Source organism: Podarcis bocagei (assembly GCF_964188305.1).
Source record: "Podarcis bocagei genome assembly, chromosome: 3".
Lineage (NCBI taxonomy): Eukaryota > Metazoa > Chordata > Lepidosauria > Squamata > Lacertidae > Podarcis > Podarcis bocagei.
In genome coordinates, this window is record NC_138127.1 from 10,118,764 (window position 1) to 10,136,588 (window position 17,825).

Below are 17,825 nucleotides of genomic sequence, written 5' to 3' on the forward strand. Positions count from 1 at the left end.
GCCTTCATCTGTGCGACTATTAAGAGGTTGTCAATGAAAGGGGAAAATTGTTACTGATAACCGCTCTTTTAATGAGAGATACTCTGTATACCATTTCAGAACCTTCTAAGTTAAAGGTTGCTCAGTTTAAGACTGAGTTGAGATATGAAAGAACTGAGATACTGTATAAGCACCCAACTCTTCCCTATATTTATTTGCTCTTACATATGTTTGAAGGTGAAGGGAATGCTTTCTAATGGATATTCTGAATTGGCTGTGGTTTCAAGCCGCAGAACAGTAGTTACATGTTAGAAATTGTGATGGCTATAAAATCATTTTTTAAGACCAAGCATCATGTGGTAAGCACAATTGCTGCATATACATCCAGAACTATTTGTGGCTACTGGTCATTGCTTCACTGACCCTGACCCATATTCCTTAGTGACCTACCCACCCACCCATTTAAAGCAATACATCCTGGCTGTCTGGATTCTTGAATCTTAAGAGGAACTTCTGCTGGGGAATCTTTTTAGCATATTAAGTGAAGGGGAATACTCCTTCATCACTTAACTATGGGACACTGGTGAACACAGACTTTTGCTAGAAGCTGGTGCCCCAGATGCTAGTGAGAAAGCTTTTGAGTTCCCCACAACACTTTTAAAGTTGGATATTAAGCAAAACAGCAATAGTGGGGAGAGGAGAGAACAGCTGGACATGATGTAAATGATCCTAAGTCTGCAGTCTGTAACAGTCTTAGGACAAAGTGCAGGAGATGCCACAGAGACATAATAAGACCTTGGGGCAAAACAGATTTCAGGTTGCACCAAGGACAATTTTGATGAAGAAGCAACAATGGCTGTTCCACTATCTGTATGTGTAAAGACCAGCAGTTAGTTGGATCTACTTCCAGCACTCAACTAGTTCTACAGTTTTTGTGTGTGTTGGAGAGCGCCGAAAATAGTTGACCAAAGCTACTACTGAAATATAGAATTTAGCTTTTGAGCATTCAATGGCCTCTAACCATTAGATGGCACTACCCAATTTGGCTTGTAATGATTCTTTAGAACAGGGGTCAGCAAACTTTTTCAGCAGGGGGCCAGTCCACTGCCCCTCAGACCTTGTGGGGGGCCAGACTGTATTTTGAAAAAAATCAACAACCCAGAGTGAATTCCTGTGCCCCACAAATAACCCAGAGATGCATTTTAAATAAAAGCACACGTTCTGTTCATGTAAAAACATCAGGCAGGTCCCACAAATAACCCAGAGATGCATTTTAAATAAAAGGATACATTCTACTCATGTAAAAATACGCTGATTCCCAGACCATCCGTGGGCCGGATTTAGAAGGGGATTGGGCTGGATCCTGCCCCCCGGCCTTAGTTTGCCTACCCCTGCTTTAGAAGGTACACCATCTAAAATTATTATCCAGCTCTACTGCTGCTTCGGAGAATCTCTGTATGCAGAAAAGGTGCCCAGCACAGTGAAGTGTATATTTGATTTAAATTGAAGAATGGGAGTTTCTATGGAAGAAAGTAAACTATGGACATTTAATCTATGCATTTATAGAAATATCTGTGGTTCTAATTAGTGCTTAATCATTATAAAAGTTTCATGAACTCTCTGAAACTGAAAACTGATTACAGTTTCTAATTTTTCTTTTTCTTTGAAGAATAAAGATCCATGTCTTCATAATGAAGTTACATCCTCTGTTTCACAAATTGCAACAAAGGTATAAGCTTAATATTGAGATATGAATTCAAACTTGTTTCACACAGTATTTCCTTTTCCTGGATATTTTACAGTGCACCAACTTTATCTGGGTAGGCTGACAAACAACATTCCTCTATTACGTCTTCAGTGACTCGACTTAATTGTTTTGGTATTAGAGTCACAAGCATTTTGGCCTTTGGTTTTTCATATGTTCATCACATGGTTTAACGTTTGAAAAAAATATGAATAAATAAAGAATCCTAATAGGAGTTCATTAAAACAGTTGCAGCACTGATTTATTTTGCCCTTTGAATCTTAATTTTAATGCTTTGATGTTTAACCTTTGTACTGAAAGAGCTAAGATTGCTGTGAATAAAATTACATATGGATATGTAGTTAACAGGCTGATCTTAAACTTCATATTTCAACTTCTAGCCGATTCGCATTTAGGAAGAAACACAACAGTAGCTATGATTTCACAAAACATTCTATTATGGCAGTAATAGAGAATTTTTTTTGGCACGACAAGCCGACCTGCAAGATTGCAGGTACAAATATTTCGAGTCCATGTGTCAGTATAATTAAATAATACACAGTGAAAGGTCAAATTAAGTGTGTGCAAGGAAAAATTTGACATTTTCTGACTTTCAGATGATTAATCTTACAGTATATTTATTATTATTATTATTTTAAGTATAATTTTTCTTCTTTTCAAAATTAGAAATGATAGAATTGCAATGCTTTCTTTCCTCTCCACTCATGAGATTCATGAATCACCAGCTGGTGTCTTTTTTACAGTCTTAATTATAACATTTACTGCCTGAAAGTACTGAAATAATTAACACGCGAGACTGGGATTACACAACAAGGTTCTTATAATAATGTAACTTTTACATAATGTGGTGTTATATGAGCATGGCTGCTGCCTTCCATTTCTGATTCTTCAAAGTGCTCTGTTCTAGTGGCACATCACCTGAACACCTGAATGCCCACTTTAGGCTGCAGATCATTTGCATGCCCAACAAAGTCAGACTGAGAGTGTATCTTTCCACAATACCTCCCACTTCTGAAACCTTTACTTTTAAGCTTACTCTTTTTTTTTCTTTTTTTAAAGTCGTTTAGCAATTCACAATAAAAGCCACAAAAGGATATGGAATGTCTCCCATTCTTCCCTACTTCCTGTCTTCCATACGCATTCCTTTGAAATGTGTTATTCTTAGGTGTTCTCAAAGTAGTGCTTTTCCTTTTGTTCTGAAGTTTGAATGAGGCCTCTAGGTGTTTGTATTCTGTTATTATTCTGAAATGCTGCCAATTTCAGCATTTTAATCTATGTTTTAATCTAAGACTCAGATTTTTACCAATTCATTATTCACAGGAATGTCTTGAGGACACATATTGTCATTTCCAGAGACCTTAAACCTAGGGAATTGTCAAGTCTTCTCCTTGAAGCAGTTTTCTTAGGTGCCAGACCTATGGACATGATTTTGTGAGAAGCATGATAGTTAGTGTGGAAACTGCAGTGTCACAAATAGTGGCCAAGGACCTTTAAAAAGAATATGTAAGTTCACGTTCTGTGTATGAGGATATGGGGCACAGCTGCTATATCAGAGTTTCATTCTTACTCAGTGAAACATGGTTTGCTTCTCTAGCACATGTTGTTTGCTTTTGTAGGTAGAAGAAGCCTATTCATTGTAAGAAGTGGCAATTGTGTGACTTGGATCTGACTAGAACATTTCTTAAGAAGAAACTTTGTCAGAATCTCAAGGCCGACTTCATGAGCTAATCACTGTAAATCAAGCGTGACAATATGTTCAAACCCTGTCAAATGGTTTAATATTAATGAAGAGCTTAGGCCAATCAGTCTGATCTCGATGTCTGACACATAGGTGCTAGACCTCAGGACGCAGTCAGTGATCTAGAGTTTCCTCCTGAAGGACACCTCACTGTAAGGTGGAGTTCAAGTTGAGGTCTGACATTCAGACTCTGAGAATGAGTGAACAGGAGATATCTAGCCACATGTTACCCATTGGCTGTCTGATGCAGATGAATTAAGGTAGGCTAGCAATGGTTTTCAGTTGGTGCGTTGGGATTCACTCACAGCCTAATCTAAGGTGGGTCACAACAGCAGTACTGCCACCATACAAATAGACGGTTAATAATAAATAATGATGATGATGATGATGATGATGATGATGATGATGAATTTTACCCTTCCTATCTGACTGGGTTGCCCCAGCCACTTTGGGTGGCTTCCAACATATATAAAAACATAATAAAGCAATACATATTAAAAGTCCACAAATACATTTGGGGCCACAAATTTGGGTCTATAAATATATGTTTAGGTTAGAGGTGGGTCCCAGGTCAGGAAAGCTTGAATGGCTTATCCTAGTAACAGCCCTTTCCCCAGCCAGGAAGGCAATACTTTCTCACCAGCAACATGTATGCAAGTCTGCCCGTCCCCTTATTTTGTATTACTTCTTTTTCCTTGTTGTTTTCTACAGAATGTTTTTGCTGGCATTTCAACATCAAATTATACTAGCTTTCTTCTTGTTTTGCAGCTTGTAACTTATGACACTGAAAAAATATGACACCTTGTTGTGGCCCAGGACTTGTAAACATTTCCTCAGACATGATCTAGATTTTAGTCTGGCATGCTCCCAGGAAACAAGATAATCCACATACCCGCTCAATAGAAGAGGGATTTTTTTTGGGGGGGGGTCACAGTAGGGATTGCTATAGAAGATATGCTAGACCAAAGGTAAAGAGTGTTGTAATTGAGGGGAGGAGTTTGTTAGTAACAGGTAAAAGTACCTACAATAGAAGAGTTTTGTATTCAGGAGAGAAATGAGCAGCATTGCAGTACTTAGGCGTCGGTGAATGCTGAATCCTAAGTATGCTGGTAAGAATTGATTTATTTAGGAATAGAACTTCAGTTGGAGACTAAGTATGAGTCTCTGTCTCTCTCTTTCTCTTTTTCTTACTGGAATTCTACCAAAATAATGTATGTTTTCAAGGAGCCGTGGGCTACAATTCTATACTCACCTGGGAGTGGGCTCCATTGAACTCAGTGAGACTTACTTCTCTCTATGTGTGATTGCATTGTTAATCTGAGGTGAAATAGATGAAATATCTGTTTCCTTTTGTGGCACAGAAAAAATGAATTCTGTATTTATCCAGTGATGAAAGGAGGAAGGACAACTTCACTACCCAAGAGGATGGGAATCAGTTGAAAAGTAGAAGTTGCTTTTTCCATTCAGCCATTGCTAGGCTGGTCCAGGTGCATGGTTGTGTTGAAAAGAAGGATTTGATGCCAAAGCATTTTATGTTTGAGTATATCACTACTAGAATATATCTTGGAGAGCTACAACCCTAGGCAAAAAAAGGCACCCATTCTATTAAGTAATAAATCTGTGTGTTCCAGAGTCATACAAGTAACATCTAAAACAGCAGAAGCACACCACAATTATAACACTTCAGAGTCTGTCCATATTGCATTTGTAGAGTTGACAGTCTTTAACTTTACTGTTACTAAGTCTTTGTTACCTTAGTTTGGTATCAAGGGAAAGAAATGCCTCTAGTTCCAGCTCTGCATTGTTATAGCCAAACTAAGCCTTGATAAAACAGGCCTAGTTCAATAATAACGGAGTCTCTTGTCAGTTGTGGTTTTTCTTTTCTCCATAGAACAAGATTCTTACTAGTATTTCCATAATTATTTATTTAATATTTGTTTTTCAAGTCCCAGGAACAATACTGAAAACTTATGCTCGAGTTACATAAAAGAATGGAGACACGCTCCGGTACATGCCAAATGGCTATTGCAGAGGCAGTTCAGGATCCGTCCATTGTTTCCATTGGAGTTCTGCTAAGCTAACCAAACATTAAACATTAGGCACTCCAACATGGCTGTAGTGAGGGAGAAATTACTCTTTTTGCACCCCTGGATAACACTAGCTTTTGTGGTCTTTTTATTCATGTGGCTTCAGTGAAGCTCCAATGGACATTGCTCGGGCTTAGAGGATAATATTTTTTAGAAATAGAGAGGGAATTGATCTAGGTTTCGTATGAACAAGAACTGTGCACAACAGGGGCTCAAAACTGTTAAGGATTGTGAGGCCCATTGATTTTGATAGCAGTGACATAAGCATGCTTTAATTTTCTCATTAGCACCAGAGCAACTTAAAACACTTTGGTTGAATCATGCCATAGAAGTTTTTGTAATAATAAACAACAATTTCATAACATTATACTCACATTCATTAATCTGGAATAACTACCATATTATCTCTCCATGGCAGAGAGTGCCTATCAGCAGCTTCAGCTGGTACATCAACTGCACCCTTTCATAGACAGGGATAGCTAAGCCACTATGATACCTGCACTATTAACCTCATGTTTAGACTACTACAACATGCTCTATGCAGGGCTTCCCTTAAAGTTAGTTTGGAAGTTGCAGCTGGTTCAGAATGCCACAACCTGAGTGGTGGGTGGTATCCCTTTTGGGGCACAGATCATACTCAAAGGAAGGGATCTTCACAGGCTAATTTTAAGGTCTCGCTGCTTACATACAAATCCTTAAACAACTCTGGACTAGGTTACCTGAAAAACTAGTTCCCCTCCATTGCACTATAGGAACATTAAGATAATCAAACAGAACCCATTTTGTCTTGCTATGGCCTGATGATAACTGACTTGTGGTGATGTGGAGGCAACCTATTCGCTGGTGGTGCCAGTGTTATGGAATGCAGTCCCCACTGAAATATAGGAGGCCCCAAATGTATTTACATTCTGCCAACTGTTAAAGATTCACCTGTTTAGACAGACCTTCCCTTGATCTCCCAACTTGAGTCTTCTGTTTTAATGACTATGTTCTTTTAATTGGATTTTTATTGTGCATTTTAATTATGAATAGTTATATTTTAATGCTTGTGTACCGTATTTTGCGCCCCATAAGACGCTCCGGCCCATAAGACGCACCTAGTTTTTTTGGGGGGAAATAAAGGGAAAAAATTATTTCCCCCCCAGGCGCGGGGCTGGGGCAGCCCGAGCTTCCCCCGACCCCAGCCCCCAAACAGGCAGCTCTCTGCAAGCCGTGGGAGCCCAGCGGTGGTTCCCGCTGCTTGAGGAGAGATCCGCGAAGCCTGCACGTGCTGGGATCAGCGCGCGCAGGCTTCGGGATGCCTGCAACTCTCCCCAAGCAGTGGGAACGTTCCCGCTGCTTGGGGAGAGATCCGCGAAGCCTGCGCGTGCTGGGATCAGCGCTTGCAGGCTTCGGGATGCCGGCAACTCTCCCCAAGCAGTGGGAACGTTCCCGCTGCTTGGGGAGAGATCCGCGAAGCCTGCACGTGCTGGGATCAGCGCTTGCAGGCTTCGGGATGCCTGCAACTCTCCCCAAGCAGTGGGAACGTTCCCGCTGCTTGGGGAGAGATCCGCGAAGCCTGCACGTGCTGGGATCAGCGCTTGCAGGCTTTGGGATGCCTGCAACTCTCCCCAAGCAGTGGGAACGTTCCCGCTGCTTGGGGAGAGATCCGCGAAGCCTGCACGTGCTGGGATCAGCGCTTGCAGGCTTCGGGATGCCGGCAACTCTCCCCAAGCAGTGGGAACGTTCCCGCTGCTTGGGGAGAGATCCGCGAAGCCTGCACGTGCTGGGATCAGCGCTTGCAGGCTTCGGGATGCCGGCAACTCTCCCCAAGCAGTGGGAACATTCCCGCTGCTTGGGGAGAGATCCGCGAAGCCTGCACGTGCTGGGATCAGCGCTTGCAGGCTTCGGGATGCCGGCAACTCTCCCCAAGCAGTGGGAACGTTCCCGCTGCTTGAGGAGAGGTCCGCGAAGCCTGGAGAGCGAGAGGGGTCGGTGCGCACCTACCGCTCTCGCTCTCCAGGCTTCAGCGAAAGCCTGCATTCGCCCCATAAGACGCACCCACATTTCCCCTTCATTTTTGGAGGGGAAAAAGTGCGTCTTATAGGGCGAAAAATACGGTAATCAGTTTTTAAACAACTTTGAAGCCTATTTTGGCCCATGATGTACAAAATTCATCTGTAAATACTTCCAAATATTGGTTATAAAGATGTTCATTCTTAACACACAGAATCTGAAAGTGCTAGCTGGTGCATTAAGCTATACCGTCCATCTTTATAAGATAATAATTGCAGCGTCACTGGCTGCATTGTTGCCCCTGTGTTTCGCAAGGTGACATCCATTCTTGAAGAAAGGCGAGGCTTGGAGCAGCTCTGTACTAGGCTCACCTTGAAGTAATTGTTCCAGCCTCTCATGGCTGTCATATTGTATGGCTGCCACAAACAAATATCGTGCATTAGCTGTGTCAAGGGCAGAAAGGTGGGAGGGGGGAGCAGGATTTCCAAATCAACACAGTTAAAACTTCTCTCCTTTTGCAAACTGAGGAGGGTAGGACAGGAGCAGGTGGCTCTTCCTTAAGCTGCTTCAACGCCTAGTTCAACAGTGGCCACCAAGCTCAGAGTAACTCTACAAGAGATTATGAGCCCTCTGCTAGACAACCTTTGAAAGAATGTCAGTGTGAAGCAATATTCTGGGAAGGCAATCATCTAACAGGTTCAGCCTATTGCCTACTTTGTTTCTACCCTCTCCTGGAAGCTGTAACCCTGGAAACTAGTAATTGTGAACTGGACTAAGTATTTTTGTCATCCCTCCCCAGAGGCTATGCTCAGCCCAAGGACTGAGCAAAAGCCTAATACCACCCCTTTAAGGTGGGGTTTTGTAAAATCTAGTTCCATGAGACTTTCTAGCTCATTTAAAACTGTAGTCAAGATTTTACATAGGCATACAACGATAATAAATTATGTAGCTGAAATCACTGGCAGTATATGATAATAAATCCTTGAGAATTGTTACTTTTGCGTTGTCTGTGATTTTACTATATTTAGAAAGTCAGACCTATTAATTAACAGTATTTATAAACCATATGAAGACAGAAGTGCCTGGCGTGCTCTGGTCCATGGGGTCACGAAGAGTTGGACATGACTAAACGACTAATCAACAACAACATAAACCATATTTCACCCAAAGGTCCCAGGGAAGCATACACACACACATATTTATAGCCAAATAGTATGTCAGCTGAAATCAAAATAAACAAATCGCTATATAATTTTAGAGAGAGAGAGAGAGAGAGAGAGAGAGAGAGAGAGAGAGAGAGTTAGTTGGCAGTGGGAACTAGAAACAACATATTTACAGGGATAACCATACTTCATAAGGTTTCATAAAGGCTGGGCAAAGAGATGCATCTTCATCTGATGCTGGTAGGAGAATACTTTTGAAGCATGATGCACCTCAGAGTGGCACATCTTAATATATGATGAGGACAATAGGGGAAAAGGTGTTAATGCAGCTATTTGGGGTTTAAGATTTTAGGATATCATTAGTGCTTTGAATTGGGCCTGGATGATAACTGGCAACTTACACACGCTAGCCATTATCAAGAGATACATGCAGTGTATGATGCAACGGAGGTCTCATTGGATGACTTGCCTCTAGCCATAGGAGCCAACTCCAGTGGGCTGTGGGTGCTTGGGCACCCACAATAATATAATTGTGGGGGCTGGGCACCCCCAAGGTCAATCAGCAAAGCCAGAGAGAGGCAGCCAGCCAGCCTTTGCGGCACGCCCTCCAAGAGAGCAGTTCAGCGTTGCCCTCGACAGCCAGCCAGTGAGTTACCCTTTTCTGAGCGAAGGCTCAGATGTGGGGGCAGAGTCTCTCTGTCTCTGAGTCTGAGCCCTCTCCAGAGAAAAGGGTGTCGCTGGTTGTGGAGAGAAAGAAGAGGCGATGCCACCGGCAGCTGCAACACAGGCGTGTGACGTCACATGCACATGCCTACACGTAGCCCCCCCCTCCAAAAACACAATGCAATGTTGCGTGTCGTGCGTGTGATATCACATGCACTACTTAAAGGCAAGTGTGTGTGACATCGAAGGTCTGTGTTACAGTGGCGGGCACCCACAATCCTGAGGGTGAGATGGTGCCCTTGCCTCTAGCTGCCCATTGTAATGCAGATTTATGTTCGCTCTGTACATGCAGTTTCATTCAAAAAAACCTGTTTTGGTATGTGGATCTCTTTTCAGGAGCAATTATTAGTCAAATTTCCATTCCATTGTATCTAATCAGCTAAAATGAGTATCTGTTTTCAAAAAGGCTTTGAGTCTCTAAACTGTCATAAATAATTTAAAGATAGAATTCTGAGCACGTGATGTAAATGGAGATAAATGATTCTTAACAGAACTGATTTATATTTACAGTAATTTTTAAAGAAAACATATCTTTAAAAAGCTTTCTACTTTTGGAAACACATATGGCAACCTTACGAAAAATAGACCAGGATTCTATTACAGTGGTACCTTGGGTTACGAACTTAATTCGTTCAGGAGGTCTGTTCTTAACCCGAAACTGTTCTTAACCTGAGGTGCACGTTCACTAATGGAGCCTGCCACTGCTGCCGCGCCACCGCCACACAATTTCTGTAATCATCCTGGGGCAAAGTTTGCAACTCGGGGTACTACTTCCGGGCTAGCAGAGTTTGCAACCTGAAGTGTTTGTAGCCCGAAGCATTTGTAACCTGAGGTACCACTGTATCTCTGTGTGAAACTCATAGGCTGTTATGGAGGGAGTACAGTTTCTTGTTCCATTACAATCTTTAGTTCCTTTCCCCAGTTTTTAATTAATTACTAAATAAGAAGTTTCTTAAGTCTAGGAAGCACCTTTAGATGCTTGCAGGTTGAAAATCTGTTTATTATTTTTATTTTTTAAATTATTTTATTTTAATAATTTTTTATTGTTAAAATAATTCAACATTAATACACATACAAACATACATTTCATACAACATGCCTACATACATACAACATACCTACACTCAATCCCACAGATAATTCCTATCACCATCCACCACCCCTCACCCTTTGTGTTAGACTTCCAATCTACTCAATTGCAATTTCTTTCCACTTCTATTACTTTCTTTCACACACCTTTAACCTAATTTCATACTTCTTTTTCTATTACACATTGTTATCCATCTTATTTAGTATTCCAATATTTGAAATGAAACTTGTTTATTCTAATAGGAGTTCTGATTTTTCGATACAGTTTTGCAAGTATCTTTTAAACACCTTCAAGTCCCTGTCTGCCTTCTCTTTTGAGATCCTTCCAATTTCTCCCATTGTTTTGGATATATTGTAGTACTCCAATAATTTGGTAAGCCATTCTATCTTTGTTGGTACAGTACCACTTTTCCAATTTTTCGCAATCAATAGCCTTGCGGCTACTGTTGCGTATAAATATAAGGTCTTGTCTTCTTTCTTTAGGCTTTCTGGTACTATTCCCAATAAAAAACCTTCTGGTGTTTTCCTAAATGAATATCTGAACATTTTTTTCATTTCGTTATATACTGTTTCCCAAAATTGTTTGATGTTTAAACAATTCCACCATATATGTATCATAGTACCTTTTACAGTGTTGCATCGCCAGCAGACATCGCTACAATTTTTATTCATTTTTGCTATTCTTTCAGGTGTTAAATACCATCTGTGTTGCATTTTGAGATAGTTTTCTTTCAATGTATAACACATAGTGAATTTCATATCTTCCTTCCACAATTTCCCCCATTGTTCAAACATAATATTTTTCCCAATATTTTGCGCCCATTTGATCATTGATGCTTTAACCAATTCATCCTTTGTTTCCCACTCTAAGATCAAATTATACAATTTAGATATATTTTTTTATTTTTCTTGTATTAAGTATTTATCGAATTTTGATATTTCTTTTTCAAATCCTAGCTTTTTGTCTTTCGCTAATCTGTACTTAATTTGAATATATTGAAACCAATCACTAGTATGAGCTTTAATTTCTGTATAATCCTTTAATTCCAATTCTCCGTTTTCTTCCTTTAATACCATTTTATAGGTAGCCCAGTTTTCTTTCATATTTAATTTTTTCACTGCGACAATTTCTGCTGGCAATGCCCACCAAGGAGTTTTCGGTTCTAGGAGTCTTTTATATTTCTCCCATATTTTATATATATACTTTCTGACTATATGCCCTAGGAAGCCTTTATGCGCTTTGACTTTTTCATCTATTAGATAGGCATGCCATCCAAATCTCGTCTCTACTCCCTCTAAATCCAATACATCCGAGTCATCTAATTTGATCCATTCCTTTAGCCAGGTCAGACCCACCGCATCATGATATAACTCCATGTCAGGGAGGTCAAATCCTCCTCTCTCCTTCTTATCTATCATTATTTTGTGTTTTATTCTTGGTTTTTTCCCTGACCACACGAATTTAGCCAAATCTCTTTTCCAATTATTAAAACATTTATCTCCTCCTAGTATTGGGATACTTTGAAATAAAAACATCATCCTTGGTAATATGTTCATATTTATTACCGATATTTTCCCTAGTAAGGAAAGATTTAATTTCCCCCATATTTGCAAATCATTTTTTATTTCATTCCATGTTTTCCCATAATTCTCTTTACTTAAATCTATAGTGTTCGATGTTAAATTTATTCCAAGATACCTTATTTTCTTTTTAATTTCCAATCCTGTAATTTCTTGTAATTTCACTTTATCTTTTTCTTCCATATTTTTCACTAGTATTTTGGTTTTCCCATAGTTTAATTTGAATCCTGCTAATCTGTCGTATTCATTTATACATTCCAATATTCTAGGTGTGCATTGTAGGGGATTTTCTGTTGTGATCATAACGTCATCTGCAAAGGCTCTTAACTTGTATCTGTTTATTTTTCGTTGTTGTTTCACATCATGAATTCAGACTGTTCTTCCTAGGATTTCATTATGCATTTGGTGTTAAGGACATCTATAAATTATTCTGAGCTAATGATCTTGTATCAACACAACAAAAATTGCATTCAGGGCCATCTTACCCATTAGGGTTAGTGGCACCCTGTGCCACAGTGCCTGCCCATCAGGGGTGCCCAGCAGCAGGAGTCCAGGACTGACCAGGAACAGCCGCGAGGGCATGCTGGGTAGTGACGATGGCTCTTCCTACGGCCAGCCGTGCTCTCTTGCTTCCTGCCTGGGAGAGGAGGCAGCGGTGGCGGCGGCACAAAGCTACGCAGTGCCCTTCTCCCTCCTGCCCCCCCCCCCCCGCGGCAGTAGCGGGACTGCTGAGAATGCCCACGTGGCAAGCAAGCCTTGAGCTGCCCATTGCAGGGGGCAGGGAGGGGGCGTGCCGAGAACGTCACCCCCCCACCCCTTCTGTCACGGAAAAAGGTGGAGGAGGGATACATTCAGATTTGGGGTGGTGGGAGGGGAAAGTTGGGGGGGCGCACTACCATTAGGACTCAGTTCGGAGGTAAGGATGGACTTGAGAGCGTGTTCTCCATGCAGCTAGTGGTTAAAAACAAACAAACACCAACAAAAAGTCCTTAAAAAGTGGGTGTGGGTTTTAAGGTGGGTGTGGGTTTGTACTTAAACACAAATTGGCCAGGAGCTTCATTCTCTGTCTTCATCAATTTATTTAAAGAACAAGCTGGTGATTGCTTTAAATTTTTGATGTGTGGTGATGTGAATCATGAGGATGAATTAGAAGAACTTATGAGTCTTGAATGAGTCTTGCTTTGGAATTAGATTTTCTTCTGCCTTTTCATTTTATTTTGTTCTAAGGGCTTGTTGTTAGAGATAATGTGTAAGCGTGGTGTCAGCTCCCTAAAAAAAAAAGGTCAACAACTTTGCCCCCCCCCTTAAAAAAGGTTGACAACTCTTGGAAACGGGGGGGGGGGGGCGCTGGAGGGATCTTTGCACCATGGCGCCGGATATGCTTAAGACGTCCCTGATCGCATTGCAACCCTATTTCTTTGGAGATACCAGAGTTCTATTCTGAAATGTTCTTCTGTAATATTCTGAATATTAATGACCTATATTTGATATTCTTCATTTCACAATATTCCCCAATCTTACTATTTGATTCACTGCATTGTTTGTGTGGGATCTTTTCCTTCCAAATGACAGTCACCTCTGTTTCCCTCTCCTATCTCGAACAAAATGCTTTCAGGAAAGGTTTGTCATGCACATGTTATAACTTGAGCAGCGCATTTGGATTTTTTTTTTTTTTTTTTTTAGCTGATGTACCTTATGATTCAGGGCCTCTTGATTTCACTGCTGATACAAGTAGAATCAAAATTGTCATCTTCATTTGTTTTCCTTTAACAGTGACACATAGCTGTTCATATTTCTTGTTTCACAAGCTGTGCTCATTAAATTACAATTACTTGATGGCAGAAGATTATTTTTGGGAGCTGGGAAGTTGGCTACTGAAAGTGTAGAAACCTGCTCCAAGAAGCTGTGTGAAGTTGAAAAATAAGAAGACAAAATGGCCTCTCAAGAATCTTCAGTTAGACTTTCACTACATAATCAGTTCAAGCACACTTGTGAAAGATCAGTCATGAAAACAATATAATGTATTATACTTGCTCATCTACTACTTCTACTACTTCTGCTACTACTAGTAATAATAATGATGATATTGCTTCATAAGGCTGAAATTATATAGTGTAGCATTGAATTATTTGAACATTCAGGGGAAATAAGTCAATTTAAATTAAGTTTTACATTTGGATTTTAAAAGGCTCCCATAGTGTACTCTAGGGGGCACCAGAATAGCACCCGTGAGAGTGCGTGTTAATTCCTTAAATAGCACCCACATATTATTTAAGTATTCCCTTAGAAATCTACAATGCATGGGATATTATTTGCTCTTCCTACTCAGTTCCCGTTTACACTGGTTTAGTAATCTCCTACACTGCATCCCTATTCCTGAAACATAGCCACATTTCATTGAATTCCAGGATTGGATGTGCACCTTTCCTTCCCCATTCTGGACAGAGGGGTGGTGCAAATAGCTTCTCTCTGTGAGCAAATGCAGTTGTTCCTTTCTCCCATTGATGGTGGTAGGGCATACAAGTACCATTTTTGTGGCCCTGTCTCTTTCTCTGCTCTTTTAGATGTGCAGCTATTATGTGTTATGCCACAATCCCATGGCAGCAATTATGCAACTGGCATTGGCACCACTCTCAGGAAATTTCAAATGTGTCCACTAGCCCTCCAAAGGTTGGTGAACAGTGTGTGAATGGGCCATGAGCAGCAGTCTGAAGAGACTCAGAAGCTGAGAACTAGGAGCCAGAACCAAAGGGCAATCAGGATCTTAAGGCAACTAGGAGGAAGGGCTGGAGAACAAGCTTAGAGCCAGGATGAAGGAGCAAGACCAGATAGAGTTCATGAACGCCTTGTTGCTCTAAGCCAAGCCCAGCTTGGGGGGGGGGGACTAGTTCTTTATAAACCTTTCTAGCCTGCAGGAGACAATGGCCAACCTGAGCAGGTGGAGCCAGACCAGAACTGGAAGGTTCCTACTTGAGAGGCTGCAGTTACGTGGCTCATCTCATGGGACAGTGCTCAGCAGTTCCTAAAAGTGGCCATGGATGTTGACTCTTTGGCAAGGACAGGTGACAGTAGAGTGGAATGGGAGTATGGATGGCTGACTTGGAACAGTAGAAGCAGCACTCCACATGGCAACATGTTTAAAACAGCACAACCTATATGCTAGAGTAAGGTATCAACAAGCATGGGGGAACCTTGAGGTTTGCGGAAGTAAAAAATATCTTTAGAGCATGCCCCTCCCCCAAGCTAAGCAGACCAATAAAGACTGAGTGTACTTAATGGACAAAGAATGCTGGTAGAATGGAGCTACTTAAATCCTGCACAGCAGCATACCACACACACGGTTTGGTTGCACACCCAATTGGTTGCTTCCTGTTAATAGTTCACAGCAGAGGAGCCTCTTGGTATGCCCCATTTGCCTCAGTGTAAAAGGCAACCAAGCTTGAGATGAATTTCAGTGTGCATTCAGTAACCTTAGCCGTAAAGGCAACAAATTTGATGTTTTATGTCATCAGCCAAGTAGGGGTGAACAGAACCAAGTGGTTCCCCTCCAGAAAATTCATGCCACTGCATGGAATGGATTGCAGAACAGCTAGAATGGATTTTGTAGTTAATTTAAGGCATGCATCAAGAGCCCTAGCTGGCCTACTCCAGGAGGCTATGTTGCAAGGTAAGCCAAGTACAGTGAAAAGATGCTTTCATACTCTAGCCATAATCAGGGCAAGCAAAAAGCTCTCAGTGCTCCATACAGGGTGGTAGCATTTTTGAAATGTGCCACAATATTTCTCCAAATATCAGTGATTGCTGTGACTATTCATTGGCTATAAAGACTGAAATGTGGGAGCCAGCTGTTTTCTCTCAGAACTCTCGAACAGGTTAGGCCCATTTTGCTTTGCACCTTGGGTTCTACAAGGGCTAGAGACTTCCTATTTTTTTAAAAAAAGAAAGCTGGGAATCTGGAATGGCTATTCTCTCAGGCTCCTCTGTCATACTGTCTTCTAGACCAAACAAAAAAGGAACCTATCCCACTGTAAAAGCTTTCTTATTGTAAAATAATCTGGTAATTTCCACTACCTCAAGCGAGTTCTCTTATCAGCAAAGGTGATCAGCTCTAAAGACAATTGAGAATTCCTTGGTTTCATTACAGTAGGCAGCATTCTATAGCCTTCTTTTATAACAACACTTTCAACCTGATAATATCGGTGAACAGATTAGCAAATGAGTGGCAATAGGCTTTAACTCAGTAAGAAACTTTTAAACATTTGGTTAACAGGTGGGCTTTTATTTTTTTTACTTTAAAAAATGGAGGAGCAGCTGATGTAATTTCTTCATTCCAGCAGTCATAGGTGCAACCTGAAACCTACATACCAACTAGAAGAGCCTAATTTAAATGTCTCCTACCTCCCACCTTCCATTTTAAGACTGCAACTAAATGCAGCCTCCATGCTTTCAACACCAGAGGTTTTCTCCCTCCCCTTCCCTGCTTTATTTTGCCAGCTATCCCGATAGTTATCAAGAACTCAAAAACTTCTACATTATTCTGTGACATCTTGGTTGGTCTGATACGTGTATTAACCTAATGTGGATTTTGGAACTATGCATTTAAATATCCACATTATGGATCAAAATGAAGACATAATTCTTTAAGGCAAAGAAATGAATCAAAAATATTCATAGCTAATTCCTGATTAGTATTGGAGAGTTAAACACGCATATTTAACATTTCAAAGTCCCATCATTTGAGTTAGTAGTCAAGGCTCTCCTGCATTCTCCCTGGGTCACAATTGGTGGAGCAGAGAGAATAGACAAAAATCCCCTTTGAGAGCAGGAATCCTAATGAGGGTTCATGTTTGGCAGTTGTTCAGTTTTAATGCAAAGTTACTTTAGAGATCTAACATGCTGACATTATTGTTCTGCCAGGATTGTGGGAAGAACAAAGCAAAAACTTTTCAGCAGCACGTACTAGTATACTGTACGTATGCATTAAACCATAATTTATTTTTAACTATGGTTTAATGTGCCATTTTGTGCAGTGGTGTTGTATATTGTAAATGGCATTTCCATGCGCTCTGGCTTCCGTCACGGTGTTCCATTGTGCCAGAAGCGGTTTAGTCATGTTGGCCACATAATCCAGAAAGCTGTCTGCAGACAAACGCAGCCTGAAGCGAGATGAGCACCGCAACCCCATAGTTGCCTTTGACTGGACTTAACTGTCCAGGGGTCCTTTACCTACCTTATATTTTGCATACATTAAATTTTACCTTTACCTACCTTATAGTTTGCATACATTAAATTAATTTGTAAAACTCTCATTTTTAGGTTCAAGGAGCAGGTTTTCGAGGTTGGAAGGAAGTAACATCCATATTTAATAAGGATGATGAACAACAGTTACTTACAGGATGTAAATCTCCAAAATCTAAAGGGTATGTATAATGGGGAGTGGGAAGTGATATAAATATGGAGTAAAGTATGGAAGTACCAAGGCTGCTAGAGGTGTTAAGGCTAGAATCAAGATAATCAGGTAAAAAAACAATTTAAAGTTTAGAAGGCAAGAGAGTTCTTACATCATATTTATATTATTTTTCAGCTTGTAAGATTCTGTTTAAGTTAAGGATCCACATGGGGCAGAAAAAGCAGTTATTGTAGACAATCTACTGAAGTGCAGTGGGATTTTTTAAAGACAGTTGGGTGGAAGCAAAGTACATAAT

The 17,825-nt window shown here is 40.7% G+C and overlaps 1 protein-coding gene and 1 long non-coding RNA gene across 3 annotated transcripts in view; both read left to right on the top strand.

Moving 5' to 3' along the window:
• Positions 1–17,825, top strand: part of TDRP (testis development related protein) — a 33,541-nt gene that overhangs the window by 12,039 nt on the left and 3,677 nt on the right. For both annotated transcript variants that reach the window (XM_081189221.1, XM_081189222.1), the window contains exon 3: positions 17,437–17,540. In XM_081189221.1, the coding sequence (XP_081045347.1) occupies positions 17,437–17,540 (104 nt within the window). The remainder of the gene's footprint in view (positions 1–17,436; positions 17,541–17,825) is intronic.
• On the top strand, positions 2,495–3,546 carry LOC308584536. The gene is made up of 2 exons (XR_014006898.1): positions 2,495–3,247; positions 3,361–3,546. It is a non-coding gene; the product is annotated as an uncharacterized lncRNA (long non-coding RNA).